General features: G+C 37.5%; 1 protein-coding gene across 6 annotated transcripts in view; it reads right to left on the bottom strand.

Annotated features, from left to right (window-relative positions):
• LOC138308958 (solute carrier organic anion transporter family member 4A1-like) overlaps positions 1 to 20,875 on the bottom strand; it is a 57,229-nt gene that overhangs the window by 24,444 nt on the left and 11,910 nt on the right. For 2 of the 6 annotated variants that reach the window (XR_011206167.1, XM_069250017.1), the window contains exons 1-3: positions 15,752 to 16,014; positions 9,537 to 9,705; positions 5,114 to 5,393 (exon numbers count right to left, since the gene is read on the bottom strand). Coding sequence is in view for 1 of the 6 variants with exons in the window: in XM_069250017.1 (XP_069106118.1) it covers positions 5,114 to 5,392 (279 nt within the window). In the remaining 5 variants the exon portion in view is untranslated. Of the gene's footprint in view, positions 1 to 5,113; positions 5,394 to 9,177; positions 9,232 to 9,536; positions 9,710 to 15,751; positions 16,015 to 20,875 lie in introns of those variants that run through there. The other 4 variants (XR_011206168.1, XR_011206169.1, XR_011206170.1 and 1 more) reach the window with 4 other exon arrangements.

The raw sequence follows: 20,875 nt of genomic DNA, 5'->3' as shown, positions 1-20,875 counted from the left end.
GAGGGATCTTGGCGCCCACCAAAGATTGATCTATGTCTGACAAATGAAAGAGGGATCTTTTCTCTGCTTTTCAAACTTACACTTCTTTTTTCTGCTTTTCAAACTTTAAACTATCAAAATCCAAGATGGTGGTCGCAAAATGCAATAGGCAGAACTAGGGTCCTAGAGGAACCTACATATGATATTTGAGAACAAACCCTTCAATACTTTCTGAGAAATAGCGGTAACAAACTTTAACTATCAAAATCCAAGATGGCTACCGGTCGGCCATTTTGTTGACCGATCAGTCCCAAAATGCAATATGCACAACTGGGGTCCTAGGGGAACCTACATATGAAATTTGAGAACAATCCCTTCAATACTTTCTGAGAAATAGCGGTAACAAACTTTAACTATCAAAATCCAAGATGGCCACCGGTTGGCCATCTTGTTGACCGATCAGTCCCAAAATGCAATATGCACAACTGGGGTCCTAGGGGAACCTACATATGAAATTTGAGAAAGATCCCTTCAGTACTTTCTGAGAATTAGCGGTAACAAACTTTAACTATCAAAATCCAAGATGGCGGCTGGTCGGCCATCTTGTTGACCGATCAGTCCCAAAATGCAATATGCACAATTAGGGTCCTAGGGGAACCTACATATGAAATTTGAGAAAGATCCCTTCAGTACTTTTAGAGAAATAGCGGTAACAAGAATTGTTAACGGACGGACGGACGAACGGACGGAAGGACGGACGGACGACGGACCACGGACGAAAGGCGATTTGAATAGCCCACCATCTGATGATGGTGGGCTAAAAATAGAGATTTCCGGTGTATTATCTATGTTAACAATTCTTTATAATCATTAATGCACAAAAGTTTCAAACCTATGGTCTATAACCCCGTGCATATATGATTTTTATTATCTATGGGTGGAAAATTTTGCCACGTCATGGTGGAGTCTGAAATTATGAAAAACAAATTCATAAATAGAATAGAGATAGAGAAATGGTTATATGCATGATTTAATCCTAGTTTGGGATGTTTATAGAAATCAGTCAACCGTTACATCATCTCTACTCAATAAGGACATATGGTACAAAAAGGACTGAATTGTCCCTTTAAAAAAAAGACTTATTATGTATTTTTATGCTAAATTTCATTTAACAGACACCACAACATCGGACTGGGTCTGGTGAGGTTATTTTAACCTCCTTCTAACGACAGTGCCATTTAAGGACATGCCAGGTTTGTTGGTGGAGAAAAGCCGGAGTACCAGGAGAAAAACCTACCAGCCAGCGGTCAGTACCTGACAACTGTTCCACATGGGATTCAAACTCGTGACCCAGAGATGGAATATAAATATAAACTTTATTTATTTTACATCGATTGAGAAACAAGTTATACAACTTATGTAAATCACTCTCGATGGCCCGAATGTAAGCGTGCGATGGGTCTTAGTTTGGGAGGAAACCGGAGTGCCCGGAGAAAACCCACATGATTGGGCAGGTGACCCCTGACCTTTTCACGTCCGTGTCGGGGATTGAACCCCGGCCGGCTAGGTGGAAGGTGAGCAGCTTAACCACTACATCACCCGATCACCAGAGATGGAGGGCTTGTGGTGATATGTCATGATAAGAAAGTTGTGAGATCCTAGACCCGGCTGTGGTAGAGAGAACCTGGGTATGTCATAGACATAGATTCAGGCCTTACTACAATGATATCTTTACCACTTGGTCACCATGACAACAGAAAGAGTAGGGCTATATTGTTTTGACATCAGTAATTGTAAACATTATACTTTAAAGCAGGGAGAGATCTCAATTCATTTAAGTCATATCTTTACTTGTACATTTTTACTTCACATTAAATGCACTCAAGAGACTGGACAGAAAATGATGGGGATGAATGGGGACATCGATGGTTATTGTTTGTAATAGTACAACTGTATAGTTGGCTAATTTTGTGAGGAGAAAATTTTGCAGTTTTCTTTATGATACTTGATACAAAGAAAGAAAGAAAGAAAGAAAGAAAGAAAGAAAGAAAGAAAGAAAGAAAGAAAAAAGAAAAAGAATATGATGGAGATCAATGTGTTTATTATTTGTAATATGTACTACTATGTATAGTTGGCTAATTTTGTTAGGAGAAAATTTTGCAGTTTTCTTTATGATACTTGATACAAAGAAAGAAAGAAAGAAAGAAAGAACGAAAGAAAGAAAGAAAAGAAAAAGAATATGATGGAGATCAATGTGTTTATTATTTGTAATATGTACTACTATGTATAGTTGGCTAATTTTGTGAGGAGAAAATTTTGCAGTTTTCTTTATGATACTTGATACAAAGAAAGAAAGAAAGAAAGAAAGAAGAAAGAAAGAAAGAAAGAAAGAAAGAAAGAAAGAAAGAAAGAAAGAAAGAAAGAAAGAAAGAAAGAAAAAGAAAAAGAATATGATGGAGATCAATGTGTTTATTATTTGTAATATGTACTACTATGTATAGTTGGCTAATTTTGTGAGGAGAAAATTTTGCAGTTTTCTTTATGATACTTGATACAAAGAAAGAAAGAAAGAAAGAAAGAACGAAAGAAAGAAAGAAAAGAAAAAGAATATGATGGAGATCAATGTGTTTATTATTTGTAATATGTACTACTATGTATAGTTGGCTAATTTTGTGAGGAGAAAATTTTGCAGTTTTCTTTATGATACTTGATACAAAGAAAGAAAGAAAGAAAGAAAGAAAGAAAGAAAGAAAGAAAGAAAGAAAGAAAGAAAGAAAGAAAGAAAGAAAGAAAGAAAGAAAGAAAAGAAAAAGAATATGATGGAGATCAATGTGTTTATTATTTGTAATATGTACTATTATGTATAGTTGGTTAATTTTGCACAAAGAAAAACTGATATTTGAATTCACAAAGAAAGAAATAAAGAACGAAAGAAAGAAAGAAAGAAAGACTTTTCCCTCCTTAATAACTTTGTTTTGCATCAACCTAGATGTAGTGTAGCAACACTGTGTATCAAAAGTGTGACTTCCTTAATATCACAATATATACATCACTTTATAGTGTTGTCTTACCGAAATATCACATTACATTAACAATCTCCTTATCATCTAATGTAAGACGTGATCTAAGACCACACATTGTATAAACCTCGGCAGATTCTGCCAACAACAACGTCCCCTTCGTTTCCAATGTTCCTTGACAACAAAAGTGTTCCCAGCCCTAACGTAATATACAACATCTTTAAACTTACAAGATTTCCTTCTTCCCTAACAGTCAGTCTCCTAACTTTTGAGTCTAAAACATGAGAACGATTTATTTCATACATCCTTTTCCCTGGCAGACATCTTTATTGTAATACCCCAGTAGTACACATGGAGGTTGTACTCTACTATTCTTGAAAGTTTGCCCATCATCCTTCATGATTAGATTGATGTATGAAGGCTTCTCATTGGCTATTAGTACAGATTTATGTTTCTAAGCCTGCTTTTCATTGGATATTACATTTCACAGTAACAATGGACCCTGACAGCTACATTTTTATAGCTTCCACTATAGCCATGAACATACCATTACAGATTAGCTTTGTTTTAACACAAATCCTGCTGTCCTGCCTGGGGTTTCTTTTCCCTGTTTATAACAAATCCCTGGCTAACATTATTTATCCTTTAATACTGTCCTTATCTTGATTGCTCTAAAAGTATTATCCCTGAACATTCCCAGAATCTTCTACAAGTTATTTATCTATTATGTGCAGTATTAATTCAGTAGTTAAGTAATGTAGGATTATATATGTAGACTCCATGAGAGCTTTACAAGGTAACATAAATACAGCAGACACATAATCAAACTTAGATTTGTGCTCATTATCAGGAAATGGATTACTAAATACGTGTTCGATACAATTATTTTACATTGACAATTTTTTTTTCAAAGGCAATGATATGGTCATGGATATTTAATCAATTAAATACTGAGTTTTTTAATAAGAAAGAAATGATAATTCATTAAAGCCCAATATTCTCATCTGAGTAGAATTTGCCACGGCAAGAGACTTACTATATCTAGTCAAGGTTAAATTTCCAGCCACATGTATTTGCTTATCATCACAGATGCATGTACCTATCAAATGACACAGGCTTGTTATCATGCAAATTTTTTTGCCTTTTATTAACTGATGTGTATCTACCAGGTATATTAATACACTATATATTGACTTTGATGTGAGATAAGCTAATTGTAGGTAGGGATTGACCCAACCAATCTCGCTTGTCCCACTCACTAAAGCCATACATTTATTTAATACATTATATTTACTCACAGAATCACGTGGTGAAATAGGTGCAATATGTTCTTTTCTTAATACCTTTATACATGTATGATATATTTTAAAGAGAAAAGTACAATATATTTTATGTAAATAAGTTTGAAATTGACTTTTTTTAGGAGTAGTCTGTCATAACTCTTTTTAGAGTGGCTTTTTTAAGATTTGTACCTTTTAATGTTTTAATATGATTGTAAATCTTTGAAGGTGAGACGTTAATAAATTATCTTATCTTATCTTATCTTATCTTACCAAACATTGATTAGGCAATTAGCCTATTAACAGACATGGACTTATATACACACACAGATTCTTACCAGAAATTGGGCTTATGACTCGGCATGAACTTTTTACCCAACATAGAGCTTATTACCAGACAAGGGTTTTTTAAGGGGAATTAGCTTATTTTCAAACATGTACTTAATATCATTAGGCAACTAAGTTATTACCATACAAGGGCTTAATACCATACATGGGATTATAACCAGACATGGACTTATTACTGAACACAGATTTATTATCAAACATGGGCTTATTACTGAACACAGATTTATTATCAAACATTGGCTTATTACTGAACACAGATTTATTATCAAACATGGGCTTATTACTGAACACAGATTTATTATCAAACATGGGCTTATTACTGAACACAGATTTATTATCAAACATGGGCTTATTACTGAACACAGATTTATTATCAAACATGGGCTTATTACTGAACAAGGACTTATTACCAGATATTGGACTTATTTAACAGCCTTACAACTAGACCAAACTTTTAACAGTGTCCTTCAAACATCTTCCACCTACCTGTATACCGCCAGCCCAGCACAGCCAGAATAACATCCAGTGTGGGGTACGAAATCTCTGACACATCCCTGGGCTGAACGGTCCCCACCCACACGGCTCATTCTCCTCCTCCTTCTCCTCCTTATCACAGCCCGTCCCCGGGGACATTGGCGTGGAGTTGATGTCATATTTATCTAGGGTGGGTACTGGGTTGTATGATGTGGGGGTGTCAGGTGTGGGTGGGGCGCTCGTACCGTTAGGGTGGTTCAGTATGGAAACGTACTCCTGTGAAACCGTCATCCTGTCAAAAATAAATCAGAAAATATAAAGATATTTTTGTTTGCTTATTTTGTGTGTGTGTTGTTGTTGTTTGATTTTTTTGTGTTTTATTAAAAAATTTGTTTGCCCTTGAACAGGCTGACACCAGTGTTTGACATTTCCTCGACTTTAGTTAATATGTCTTAACATAATGTTCTCCATTAAAAAGTTTTACAAAAGTAAAGAGACGGGACAGAATAGACTGGACATGGGTAATACTATGTGGTTCCTTCATTTCATAAAATTTGGGTAGAAAAGCATTCATATTTGTTTCACAATGGTTTCTGAATAAGTAATTATGTATTCTGCTATTTCTATTCTAATAAAATGCAAAAATTAGCTTTTTTTTTCATCATAATCTAAACAAAATTGCATGTATTTTTAGCACAGAAATGACTTGGCAAGGATTTTACTGATGGGCAAGTCCCATAAGGCTTTTACAATAATTACTAAATTTTACTCTCAATTACCTAAACTTTTAAGATATATTACCGTATAATTGATCAATTTTCCCAGTAATATCTCCGTCCAAGTTCAACTAATTTGTAGGAATATTAGCTTATTTTGCTTGTTTTTTTTAAAGCTTTATACATTTAACTTAAAGAGTTTAAATCATCCACCCCTGAAGACACATTTGGACTCTTGTAATCGAAATGATGGAAGAGTTCATTATGAATTTTCAGGGGTGAATGAGTTGATGATACCTAATTTGCGCATTCTATATTTTTAATCACTTACACCAGTCAACCTTAGTTTTACTGTTATTTTGTTTTATTCATTTGTATAGTAAATTTGTTATTATACATATTCCATTATTCTCTCACACTTGTTAACCCAAGTTTTTATAGTTGTTAGTTTATTTTACCTTTTCTTGGTGCTGCTGCAAAAATCTTCATTAATTATCTCAGATATGACTCAATTTTGGTGCAATAAAAAAGTTGTGGTATTAGAAGAGAGCACTCACTTACAGGTTGTAGTATTAGAAGTGAGTATTAACATATGTCTTTATATCCACTCTCCCACTTTCCATGGACTTATTGCCAATGATTCAATTTGGACACAAATTAATTGATGTAGAATTGATGTAGAATAAGTAGAGAGTAATCACAAACAGGTAGTAGTATTAGCAGTGTGTATCCTGTCTGATACAGTTGAACTGACTTAATCCTGCCCCCACACACACACATTACATACTCTCACCTTCATCTTTATTCTTTCCTCTGATTTACTTATCTCCACATAAACTCTCTACATCTTCAGTCCCCAACCCCCTTCTCTAGCTCCCCCTCCCATCAGCCTCCCATCCCCATATATCTTTGTCTGACCTCACTCACTGTGTAATTTATAGCTATGACACCCCCCCTCCCCTCAGGTTTAATTGGGATGAACTTTCCCCTTATAACCCTGATAAAGACCTACTAGGATTCCATTACAAGAATCTTCTCTTACAGATTTCACAATTTATAATTTAATCTAATTTCTTTGAAGCATTCTACTTCCATTAGGTCAGCTAAAAGGCCCCTCACCTCTCAATATCTAAGCTATTCTGTTGTCCAAATCAAGTTCTATCAACTTCAAGATTATAATACAAATTTCTAATTTCTGTTCAATATTTCCCTATTTATGCTGGATTGGACTGGATGATCATCGATCCTCAGTGACCAGGTGTATGTTTATAGCTAAGTTGGTAGAGCAGTTGGCTAGTGTTCAGAGGTCCTGGGTTCGAATGCCAATCTGGAGGCTACATTTTTCCTCTCCTGTAGTATTTAGTTCAAGAAGAGAAGCTCAGAGATATAATGTTTTAACAAAAGTTTAGATACCAGAGTAACCACTGTAAACCAACGTTCATTTGCATGCGATTTATCTTTGCAAATTTTGTGTTCCAAGTAAATTCGAAAAAGTGTATCCCCTCAGATTAATGTATACATCAGTAATTGACATGGTCAGTCCACACACACACCCCTCAGTCCCCCTCCCATAACACTATCCTTGACGCCAACATTCCTTTTAGTATCTAATAGAAACCACCAGGGGTTTTAGTGACCTGATCTCTGACTCAACATTATATCAGGGTTAAAAGTGTAGGATGAAGGATGAGTATCAATTCCTAGCCCTCCCCCCCCCTAAGAATTCACCCCTTCCCCCTCCCTAAACTTTATAGCTCTGGCCACACAGCTTAATTTCAGTATCCATGACTCTATAAATCCAGATAGCCATATTACTTGATAACATAAGGTTTCCCCTTCATTTGTTTTTCCTCAACTTTATATCAGTGATATAGGCTTATAGCGTAGGATAAGTATCAAATCCTCAGAATGCCCTGCTCCCCCTCCACCATTTTATAGCTCTGGCCACGCATTCTCTCTGTCCCTATAAATCCTGATAGCTACATATATTACTTGGTAATAGGAGTTTTCCACATCACTCCCTATTTCTTCTTTACTAGTTCTCATATTAAGTTTTAAGTTGAGTTTTAATTTCATGAAAAGATTACATTTTCATGTTTCAGCAATCAAAAGTGAACAGGTGAAAACATTTATACATTAACATGTTTGACTTATAGCAGGTCCCATGCCCCAATTTCCCAAAACAAACTAAAGTAAAAAAAGAAATCATATAAGTTACATATGGAGAAAATGTAAGTTTTGACTTGAAATCAATTGTTTCATAATATTGGAGGTTGGTGCAAGTCCTTGGGTCAGTTTCAATTGGTCAAACCTTAGAGGTTAGTTACTAAAAGGTCAAACTTCAGAGGTCATATCTCAGAAGTCAATTCAGGGCTTTTTTTCAGCCTGATTCGGGGTCGAATTTCGGCCCCATTCCCCATGGCAAATCCTCTTAATTTTTCCCAATTCAAGCCTTAAATTTTACAAAATCAAAAGTTATTGAAAACTATCCAAAAACATTGCATGAACTTAGTTGCCTAAGGCTTTAAATATTTATGAACTGGCTTCAGAAAAGTACATAAACTACACTGGAAATAAAAAGTCTTATTTGTTATGCTTTATTTCATTTTTCATAGTTTTTCCCAAATCTTGGTTTTGTCGAACATTTAATATTTTCCCAAATTCAAAGCCACAGACCCCATTCCCAAAGGAGAGAGGAAAAGCTCTGCAATTACTAAGAGGTCAATTGCTAAGAGATCAAACCTCAGAGAGCAATTACTCAGAGGTCAATTATCTCAGAGGTCAAATCTCAGAGGTCAAATCTCAGAGGTCAAACCTCAGAGGTCAATTCCTCAGAGCTGGCACTCTTGACCAGCCACTACATTTTCCTGTTCAACCTGGGTATCAAGTCAGGATACCCAGTTAGTCCAAATATTATTCTGGCATTCTATTGTCCTTTTATATAGGCCTTATCGACTCAAGGCCTAAGATTATTTCAAAAAGATGATAGAACTGCAAAATAATTTGAATTACCTGCCATAGGTATCCAGTCAACCTGAGACCTAACCTTGGATCTTATTAGCAAGATGTACTGTACCAGCTAGTCTTTGGCCATCCTAGATCAGCATACCCTAGGACAGTACCTCTGAGAGCCCTGGACAAGTGGACGTTACAATGATCACTTTTGCTCCTATGACAGGTCAAGTTGTGAAGAAGCAAAACTATTATTACTTTTCTGACCACACTTCCCCCTTCTTGTATGAAGATGAACTGACCACACACTCCTATATCAGCCACTGTTTCCCCATCGCAGACCCTTATTTTATCCAGATCATTGTTAGTATAACCCCCTAGTATAGTACCCAAGTTCAGATGACTTACCTGTGAGTTTTTCACCTGTCTATCTGTAAGAGATCATCCAATGTCACTAGTCTGACCACATATCCCCTTCTTGTATGAAGATGAACTGACCACACACTCCTATATCAGCCACTGTTTCCCCATCGCAGACCCTTATTTTATCCAGATCATTGCTAGTATAGACCCCTAGTATAGACGACTTACCTGTGAGTTTTTCACCTGTCTATCTGTAAGTATCATCCAATGTCACTAGTCTGACCACATATCCCCTTCTTGTATGAAGATGAACTGACCACACACTCCTATATCAGCCACTGTTTCCCCATCGAAGACCCTTATTTTATCATTGTTAGTATAAACTCCTAGTATAGATGACTTACCTGTGAGTTTTTCACCTGTCCGTCTGTTAAGTATCATCCAATGTCACTAGTCTGACCACACATCCCCTTCTTGTTAGATGATGAATGCTCCCTAGGATACTGGCAGCTGTCAAACGTCTGGGGAGTATTGGTTTGGATGGCTGTTTACTCCGCTCCAGTCAATCTCCAACTGCCTGGCCAGATAAGATTTATATTGGTAATGGGCCTTATAACAAACACCATCACACAATCCACAAATTGTTTGGCAGTAAATAGAGCCCTGTAACTGATATATCGCCTTTCTCATCGTTAGTTAGCCTTCACTATTGAGTCTTTACCATCAGTGCAGATTTTATGATAATTCTAAAGATATGATAGTATCTGGAGATGAACAAAGTGTGTTCATACAATTAGTAAGTGTATCTTTTACAATTTCTGTGTGGTATCAATGGAAAAGGTTAGAGAATTATTATCTGGGGAAAATAATACACTAAAATCTGGTCTTTAAACACATTGATTCAGATTCTGAGATGAACAGATATCTAATGTATCTTGACTATTAAAATGGCCACTAGACCCTAAACTTGATAAAAAATTCTCAGCTGAATTGTATTACTAGATTACTTGTCTCTACTTCAAAAATGATAGTAAATCAATTGAAATTTAAGTAAAATTTTTAACATTGTAGAGATTGGTGGTTAGTCTAATGTATTTGACTTTTATACTTGTGTATGATATTACAGCACGTGCTGCATGTATACCCATCAGCATGATATCAGTATAATTAACAGCATATCTTCAGCAACATAATATGTGCTGCAAATTGGTAAGATTTGATTATTTTATATCCTTATTCCACTCAATAAGCGCCCTGGGCGTTTAAATGTTTAAACAAAATTTAAAAGGTGCTAATAATAAGACGATATTATTGCAAATCTATACAGTTTTGTATAGTTTTGGTTTTTATTTATGCCTGAGCAATTGAAATCAAGGCCTCAAAAACGGGAGGAGCGATAATAGGAACATGGGCACTTATGGGTTGAATATGGTAAGCATAAATGAATAGAGTTTATTGAGGTGAGTGTTAATTTTTACTTTCCATATTTAACCCGATTAGCGCCCTCATCCCTTTAAGCGCCCCTCCAATATCATTTCATTTGAATTAAATGTAAACTGAAAATATGAAAACTGTGTTGAATTCCTTACTGTTTTTGCATATTGATTTTATGGCTTACTTGATTTTATGAAAGGCCAGTCAAAGTTTTTTTTCCCCTATTTACCGTCCCCTTACTTGCTTTAACTTTTTAAGTGCACTGGGTGTTTATTTGGTCAAACACGTTATGTCCGATTACCTGTAAGCACACCGGCTGGTTTAGATGGTCAGAAAAGCCAAAGTACCAGAGAAAATCCACTGACCTTCACACAGTTTGTACCTGGCATATGCCTCAGGTGGGTTTCAATCTCACAATCTAGAGGTGGATACTAGTGATTATTTATTGGAGGGGGAGGAGATGGGGGTGTTCCCCGCTATACCTTCATTCTATAACAATAGGTAGGAGAACAAAGGAAGTGTAATTATAGTCTGTATTATATAAGTGTCATTTATAGACAAACGACAAATGTACTAGGTGACTTTAGCCACTCAGACACAGCAGCCACCTAAAAACTATTGGTAGTTTTTGTGATGACTGTCAAATGAGCTAGCATAGCATATGTAATGTATAACTTTCGATTTGTAGAGGCTAAAAAATTACAGAGAAAAAAATAGATAAGATTGATCAGATTTATAATATTTACATTGCCAGAGTAAACAGACTACATATCAAACTGTCAACACGTCAGAATTACTAGTTTAAGGATTGACACCAAGGAAGGACCAACCAGATACGAAACAGAACTCACAAAAAACAAATACTACCTACACCATGTATCATATCAAGATAACTTAAACTCATTCACCCCTGTAAACTGATATGGACTCTTCTACTTCAAGACATAGGACAGCCCATTATATAATTTCAGGGGTGAATGGGGTAATGGTAGCTGAAGATTTCATTCTAAGAATGAAATGCAAAGAAAATGAAGTGTTTATTATCAGTTTAACGTCTTATTAACAACCAGGTCATTTGAGGACGTGCCAGCTTTGCTGGTGGAGGAAAGCCAGAGTACCAAGAGAAAAACCACCGACCAGTGGTCAGTACCTGGCAACTGCCTCACATGAGATTCAAACTAACGACCCACAGGTGGAGGGCTTGTGGTAATATCTCCAGACATCTCAACCACTCGACCACAGTGGCCCCTAAAAAATTTAGTGTTTCTTAATGAAGCATATTGTAAACATACACTTATAGAATATTAAAACCTGTTATAAAAGACAGCTTTGTGACCTGTGTATAAAGGACAGACTCATCAACCCAATTAGGTACAATTTCTATATAATGACCTCTATATAAAGGACAACTGTCTATAAAGGACAGACTCATTGACCAAATTAGGTACAATTTACTTTGTATCAAGGACATCTGTCTATAAAGGACAGACTCATCAACCAATTAGGTACAATTTACTCTGTATAAAGGACACCTGTCTATAAAGGACAGACTCATCAACCCAATTAGGTACAATTTACTCTGTATAAAGGACACCTGTCTATAAAGGACAGACTCATCAACCCAATTAGGTACAATTTACTCTGTATAAAGGACACCTGTCTATAAAGGACAGACTCATCAACCCAATTAGGTACAATTTACTCTGTATAAAGGACACCTGTCTATAAAGGACAGACTCATTGACCCAATTAGGTACAATTTACTTTGTATAAAGGACACCTGTCGATAAAGGACAGACTCATCAACCCAATTAGGTACAATTTACTCTGTATAAAGGACACCTGTCTATAAAGGACAGACTCATCAACCCAATTAGGTACAATTTACTCTGTATAAAGGACACCTGTCTATAAAGGACAGACTCATCAACCCAGTTGGGTACAATTTCTATATAATTGACCTTTGTATAAAGGGCACCTGTCTATAAAGGACATTTTGCAATGTCTCTTTGGTGTCCTTTATACTTTTTGACTGTATAGTAACCGGTATATTAAATATCTATTACTTGTAAACAAACATTGTTATCTGCCTGGAAAAAATACTGGATAAGGTTGCTATGGATACCTATATGATTCATTTTGACATGCTTATCTTGTTCAATTTGAATCCAAGACTAAAATAATCCAAGATAGATTTTTCGTGTAAATTCTCAGTTTAATATTTCAAATTTGAAATTTTGCTGATGGCACCCAGTCCACATAGAGATAAGGGATGGTTTTGTTCCGATCATGAAACTCTCAGCTTCTCAGAGCTTCTGCCTGTCAATCTCGTTTTACTGAAGGGAGTTCCACCTGGTGAAAATCTGCAGCACCTGCATGTGTCTGTAACTACACAAGTCTGATACATTTGTTAAAATATATTTGTTAAGTGTCTCAGTAGGGGTATAGTTACTAGGATCCCTGATGCCAGAGTCGGATTGTTATATACAGATCACTACACAGGGACTTGGCATGAATTTCCAACCAACGATCAATATATATGATACATATACATGTACCGTATTCGGCCCAATAAGCGCCCATGTCCCTATAAGCGCCCCTCTCCCTTTTTGAGGCCTCAATTTCAATTGTCCATGCAAAATTGGAAATCCGTACCAAGTCCCTGTGGATCTCTATGCAGACCCCGGAGATAAGTTAACTAATAGGGAAATCGGAGCTTTACTAAAATCTTTGGGTTTAATAAGGTTCATGTCTAAGATCAATAGCTAATATCAAAGCCTTTGTCAGCTGTGGGTGACAGTGATTATTTGTACATTAAAGTTTTTTTATACAGAACTTCAAAGCTGAAAAAAAAATTCACTTGATTATCTCCCCTTGTTCGAATCAGGATCATCTTGAATGATGCTAAGTTATGTACGTCCATACATACATGTCCTTGGCTGATAATATGACATAAACAAACCAAACCAAACCAGGTCTAGTTAAGCATATTTCATTTTAGGACTAATCCAAAAGCAAGAATGGCCAACAGACAGCCATCTTGGATTTTGATGATTGGAGTATTTAACAAAAGACCAACATTCTAAAGCTCATCTTGATTTTGATATGAAAAGAGATTGTGCTTTAGTCTCTACCACATTCTTTCCTATACATTAACAGAGAGAAAATCTATTTCTGTTTTGTGTCCGTGCAGGCGTTGAACCTAGATCCCTGTATGATAATCCCTAGTTATCTCCCCCTGATCCAGACAAGACCGTTCTGTCAGCCGAGTGACAAAAACCATGCCAAACATTGTTTATATATACACAGAACTACCTGTTCAGTTACAAAGCTAAACATCAAGTTGTTCTTTATGAAGAAGACAAACAGACACCGACTCTATCTTGACATGCCCGACCAGAATCAATCCCAACACCATCTAGAAGATCCCAAGAATTGGTCCCAAACCTGACCTAGGCAGACTTTCTCATGTACTTGCATGGAATAATCATACAAGTCAGTCCCAGTACATTGCCAACATTTTATGCCCTACCCATAATCCCCTTAGGTCTTGTCAACATTCTATGATACTCAAATGTATTGCCCCTCCTTGTCTAAGACATATGTATTCCTCTCCCTGTCTAAGACACATGTATTGCCCCTCCTTGTCTAAGACATATGTATTCCTCTCCCTGTCTAAGACACATGTATTCCTCTCCCTGCCTAAGACACATGAATTGCCTCCCCCTGTCTAAGACATATGTATTCCCCTCTCTGTCTAAGACACATGTATTCCTCTCCCTGTCTAAGACACATGTATTCCTCTCCCTGTCTGATACACATGTATGCCCCTCCCTGTCTAAGACACATTTATTCCTCTCCCTGTCTAAGACACATGTATTGCCTCTCCCTGTCTAAGACATATGTATTGCCTCTCCCTGTCTATGACATATGTATTCCCCTCTCTGTCTCAGACGCATGTATTGCCCTCTCCCTGTCTATGACAAATGTATTCCCCTCTCTGTCTCAGACGCATGTATTGCCCTCCTTGCCTAAGATACATGTATTTCTCTCCCTGTCTAAGATACATGTATTTCTCTCCCTGTCTAAGACACATGAATTCCCCTCCCTGTCTAAGATACATGTATTCCTCTCCCTGTCTAAGACACATGTATTGCCCTCCTTGTATAAGTCACATGTATTCCCCTCCCTGTCTAAGACACATGTATTCCTCTCCCTGTCTAAGACACTTGTACTGCCCCTCCCTGTCTAAGACACATGTATTCCTCTCCCTGCCTAAGACACATGTATTGCCCCTCCCTGTCTAAGACACATGTATTCCTCTCCCTGCCTAAGACACATGTATTGCCTATCCCTGTCTAAGACATATGTATTCCCCTCTCTGTCTAAGACGCATGTATTGTCCCTCCCTGTCTAAGACACATGCATTGCCCCTCCCTGTCTAAGACATGTATTGCCCTTCCTTACCTGAGACACATTTCTGGTCTCTGTTCCACCCTTCTGCCGTTTTAACCTGCACAACTACATCCTACCAAGAATATCCTGCACCCCACTAGCAACATAGTGTAAGCTGGTCCTGCACGTGCAACGCCACTATGCATACACAGAATGCAGCAATTCCACTATTTCCAGAATGCCCTGCACAATTTTCACCTGCGAAGAATGCCCTACACAGTGCTATTATGTCCAGAATGCCACGTGCTTTAATCACGTTACAGAGAGTTCAGATAAAACACATGCCATTAGACTAGAAGAACATTCAACAGTAAGGACCATCATATCTGATAATTGTAATGTCATCATCTTCAAATATTAACATCAAAGGGTTAAAAATGATCAACAAAATAATTAGTGTATGTTTTCGGTGTAGACATAGATATGTGGTTTATCAGTGAAGGTTGTTCACATTTTAATTAAAGTTTAATTATCCTAACTTAATTAGCATAATGACTTAAAAACTCTGTCACGTCCACGTGCCTGTATTTTAGACTTCGTACCGCTCTACCTGAAGAAAAGGTGAAATGTATTCCTGTTGACAGGAAATTTAACACATGTAGTTATAAATTCTACACCGTCGGTTAATTAACTTTCTTTTTACATGGAGACAGAATTACGTAATTTTCCGACCGAGCCAAGTATATACATTACAGCACCGAAGGCCAAACAAAACTTGGTATGAACTTACCCATAGAGTTGTTCAGTAAACCTCTCAGTCTGAATCTGACCACTCAGACTGTCCAGACTGACCGCCGGGAGCCTGGCTAAGGAGACTGACCACCACTGGAGTGACCAGTTGTCCTGACAGGTGACAGACAGTTACTAATTGGACACAACATTCCTGGCAGTCACATTCGTATTAATGTACAAGCTAACGTATCTGAGCCCCTCATCCCCCTGTTCTCCCAATCAACCATTCACTAGTCTCGACAGCCTTTTACAACTGTCACCACAACACTCTCAAATCCACTATCCCTTTAATGATCTTCATTTAAATTCAAATCAGATCCACAGGTTCAGAGGGATTGTAGCATTAGATAGGGTAAGAATTTAATTGTCCTCTACCACTCCTGCATGTATATCTATAAACTTATACCGGGAGAATACAGATTGATTCGGTATGGTTAGCATACAGCTTCCTTTCATCAACTCAAACAATTACTATATATGGTTTATTTTCACAAATTATGGAATAAAACTTCATTTAAAGACACGATAAAATTCACGTTTTACTTTAGATTACATAAAAATCAAGCTTTTCCTGAGCAGTTTGATAAAGTTTTAAGAAATAAAAATAAAGCTTTATCATTAAGCTGCTCATGCACAAGGTATGAGTAAACTGCATTTATCACTAGTTGGGATGTACACCTGCAAAACATTTGTTTCAAAAGCATTGAAAGCTTATCGCTGTAAAATTAAAATCACAAAAGATGAAAAATTACAAAATTGACATAATTTTAGGTTTTACTGCCTCTTCTGTATTTAGTTGACCAGTTTGAATATTCATAGGACCTTCTTTTTTGTTGAATTCAGAATTTTTAAACAGACAATTGTTAGAATATATTTTTGCTGGCTCATGGTGGAAAATGTATGCTAAAACAGTTTCATCTGATCAAGGAAAGCCTTGTTAGCTTTCTTACATATTGATAAATTGATTTTTTTTCTTCATTGTATAAGCTAGAGGAATTTCAATAAATCAAGTCATAAATTAAATTCAATAAAAAAATTCAAAGCATCATAAACGTTGTCTAAAATTTCATTGGGGAGATTGGATGTTTTACAACCGCAAGGAAAAATTATATTTAACACTTGTATTTTTAGAAACGACTCACATTTTTAATCGGGTAAATGAAACGTATAACTTATAGTTGCTGTTTTTGAGGAAAAGGAGTTTAATTTGGAAAAATTTCGTGATGAAAATTTGTCAATTTTTGAAAAAAAACTTATCTTATTGACCCAATCGGCCAAAGTTTGAATAAAACTTGAAACTTGACCCATTTGACATTCAAATTAAGTCAAGGTCATACTATATGTAAGGAAATAGTTTTATTTCATCTTTTATGCAAGATTGTGTAGAAAATCACAAGATGTATTCATTTGAATCCCATCTTCTTACTTGCAAAATGGCAAAGAATTGCATAGTCCGCTAAACCTGCCTATATTATTTTTTTTTCTTTTCGTTTATGTATTAGTCACAAAAAAAGTCTCATGATATCGGCAGGTTAAAACGGACCGAGATTTGGACACGCGTTGCACACACGGGAGGTCGTTTTATAAATGACACTAGATGAACCGAACCAATCAATCATACTTCAAATGAGTTGAAGTTAATGTTTTCGTGTTTATATTTCCAATATGGTTTTGAAAAAGAATGTGTATAATACCACTTCATACTTCTGACCATCAGCTAAGGTATTTCCAACAGGAACTCGCCGCATAGCAATCCAATTTGGACCCCATGAAGCCAAGACTTACTTAATGAAACATGATGAGCACTCAATTATCTTATGGAATTGAAGATAAGAGAGAATTTATAACCAAGTTGGCAGAGGGTCAATTTTTGCAATGAGAATATAGATGAAAGCTGTGATTTTGATAGGCATCTTGGTGTTAATTTAAGAATTGGCTGAGGGTTCGCTGATAAATATATACAGATAGATAATACAAGGCTTAGAGGTGAGATATGAATGAAGATTGGTTCTTAATTACCACAAAATATGTAAAATCAAACGAGAACTTATGATTTAGGATTTTGTATAGCTAAAGAGTCCGTAAGAATGTTCGTTATAGGCCACCATGATTTGTTCGTACTGATAGGGAAGAGAAGAAATTGTGAATGGAAAAGAAAGTTTCATGCATAAAATGCATATTTCAGAACGTGGCCCGATATATGTGTAATGTTGTGGGATGGACAGAGTCAATTGCCATCAATTAGCCACTAACGTTCCTAAACTGAAGGAAATTCTCGGGCATAAAATTTCCATTCTTCAGATATCTTCTCCGCATTAATACGTTCCTATGGAGGATTATTCTGAAGTTTGGGAATGTTGATGAAGTTGGGCGAGGTAGACAAAATGTCAGTCTAAAAATCTAGAGGTCCAGGTTCAAACCTCAATTTGGCTACAAGTCTCCTAATCTGTTACGGACTGTCAACCGACTCATTTTCGTGTGAATTAAATTTCACGCATTTTTGCCGGTGATAAAACAAATTGAGAATAAAACGTGTAAAAATGTTTCAAAACACAGGTAAAGTATAATATTATCTAAACCTGGAAATGAAAATGACGTGAAGAAGTTGTATAGGCCATCCAAGTAATCGTAAAATAAAGTTGCCGCAAAACTTCGTCGGATTATAGTTGTAGTAAGCTGATAGAACAAGTTTCATTTCCTGATAAGTGGACAACCTACCGTGTGTGCAACGTTTTGGGAGACTGCGGTATAATGGTGTCGTGTCTCTTTGCTATAGAGGAACTCTTGCCCTTTTTATAGTGCTATTTCACTGACGCATGTCACCGAAGATACCGAACAAGCACAACCCATGCCAACACTACATTCTACTGACGATCGCCAGCCAGTAGAACGTTGAGGTTGATGTTGAACTCCGATCAGATAAGGCATTTTCCCGCAACACCACCAAGTTCAAAAGTACTACTTGTAGAGCATATATGTGTATAAAAACCGACATTTATTTTCACGCTGTTTGTTTATTTCAAAGTTCACTTCAAGATTGTTTTCAAAAGAAACCGAGACCCATCAAATGTCAGTTTTACTGTAGCGATTCTAGTGGCATCGTCAATATGATACTGGCTAAGTAACTAAACACTTATCGTGGTCCATTCTTCATCAGATAAATCATTCTGACCGGATATCATACTACAGACTACGTCAATAGTTAATACAGACCAATATCCTCCGGCGGCAGTTTATCGGGAGGTAGCAGAACCAACTGACTACCGAAGTAGTCTACTATAGTCTACATTTTAGGATATGATTAATTGATTGAGTTTAACGTCCTTGTTCCGGTTATAACCGAGACTAGGACATTTATTTTAGGATAGGGAGAGGGGGGGGGGGGGGGGGTATATGTAGTACTACTGTTTATATGAGACGGGGTAGAGGAGGGGTAGGGACGGAAGATATATAGTACTATTTTTATGAGTTGACAGGAAGGGGTAGAGGGAAGGGGTATAGAAAAAGGTAGCGACGGGTAATATATAGTACTACTGTAATGGGGGAAGGGGATAGAGGGAGGGGGGTAGCGATGGGTAATATATAGTACTACTTTTAATGGGGTTAGGGGGTAGAGGGAGGGGTAGGGACGGAAGATATATAGTACTATTTTTTATGAGTTGACGGGGAGGGGTAGAGGGAGGGGTAGGGACGGAAGATATATAGTACTATTTTTTGAGTTGACGGGAGGGGTAGAGGGAAGGGGTATAGAAAAAGGTAGCGACGGGTAATATATAGTACTACTGTAATGGGGGAAGGGGATAGAGGGAGGGGGTAGCGATGGGTAATATATAAGTACTACTTTTAATGGGGTTAGGGGGTAGAGGGAGGGGGTAGGGACGGAAGATATATAGTACTATTTTTATGAGTTGACGGGGAGGGGTAGAGGGAGGGGTAGGGACGGAAGATATATAGTACTATTTTTATGAGTTGACGGGGAGGGGTAGAGGGGAAGGGGTATATAGAAGAAATGGGTAGCGAGGGTAATATATAGTACTACTTTAATGGGGGTTAGGGGAGGGGGTAGCGATGGGTAATATATAGTACTACTTTTAATGGGGGGGGGTAGAGGGAGGGGGTAGCGATGGGTGATAGAGAGTACTACTTTTAATGGGGGGTAGGGGGTAGAGGGAGGGGGGTAGCGATGGGTAATATATATAATATTACTTTTAATGGGGTTAGGGGGTATAGGGAGGGGGTAGCGATGGGTGATATATAGTACTACTTTTAATGGGGGTACGGGGTAGAGGGAGGGGGTAGCGATGGGTAATATATAATATTACTTTTAATGGGGGTAGGGGGTATAGGGAGGGGGTAGCGATGGGTGATATATAGTACTACTTTTAATGGGGGTACGGGGTAGAGGGAGGGGGTAGCAATGGGTGATATAGAGTACTACTTTTAATTGGGGTAGGGGGTAGAGGGAGGGGGTAGCGATGGGTAATATATAATACTACTTTTAATGGGGGTACGGGGTAGAGGGAGGGGGTAGCGATGGGTGATATATAGTACTACTTTTAATGGGGGTACGGGGTAGAGGGAGGGGGTAGCGATGGGTGATATAGAGTACTACTTTTAATGGCGGTAGGGGGTAGAGGGTGGGGTAACGATGGATGATATACAGTACGACTTTTAATGGGGGTAGGGGGTAGTAGAGGGAGGGGGTAGCGATGGGTGATATATAGTACTACTTTTAATTGGGGTAGGGGGTAGAGGGAGGGGGTAACGATGGGTGATATATAGTACGATCTCTTAATGGAGGTAGGGGGTAGCGATGGGTGATATATACTACTATTTTAATTGGGGGGAGGGGGGGTAGAGATGGGTGATATATAGTACTACTTTTAATGGGGGTACGGGGGTAGAGGGAGGGGGGTAGCAATGGGTGATATAGAGTACTACTTTTAAAGGGGGTAGGGGGTAGAGGGAGGGGGTAGCGACGGGTAATAAAACGTACTACTTTTAAAGGGGGTAGGGGGTAGAGGGAGGGGTAGCGACGGGGTAATATAAAAGTACTACTTTTAAAGGGGGTAGGGGGGGTAGAGGGAGGGGGTAGCGACGGGTAATAAAACGTACTACTTTT

Source organism: Argopecten irradians, chromosome 15 (genome assembly GCF_041381155.1).
Source record: "Argopecten irradians isolate NY chromosome 15, Ai_NY, whole genome shotgun sequence".
Classification (NCBI taxonomy): domain Eukaryota; kingdom Metazoa; phylum Mollusca; class Bivalvia; order Pectinida; family Pectinidae; genus Argopecten; species Argopecten irradians.
This window is presented reverse-complemented; position numbering and strand designations above follow the sequence as displayed.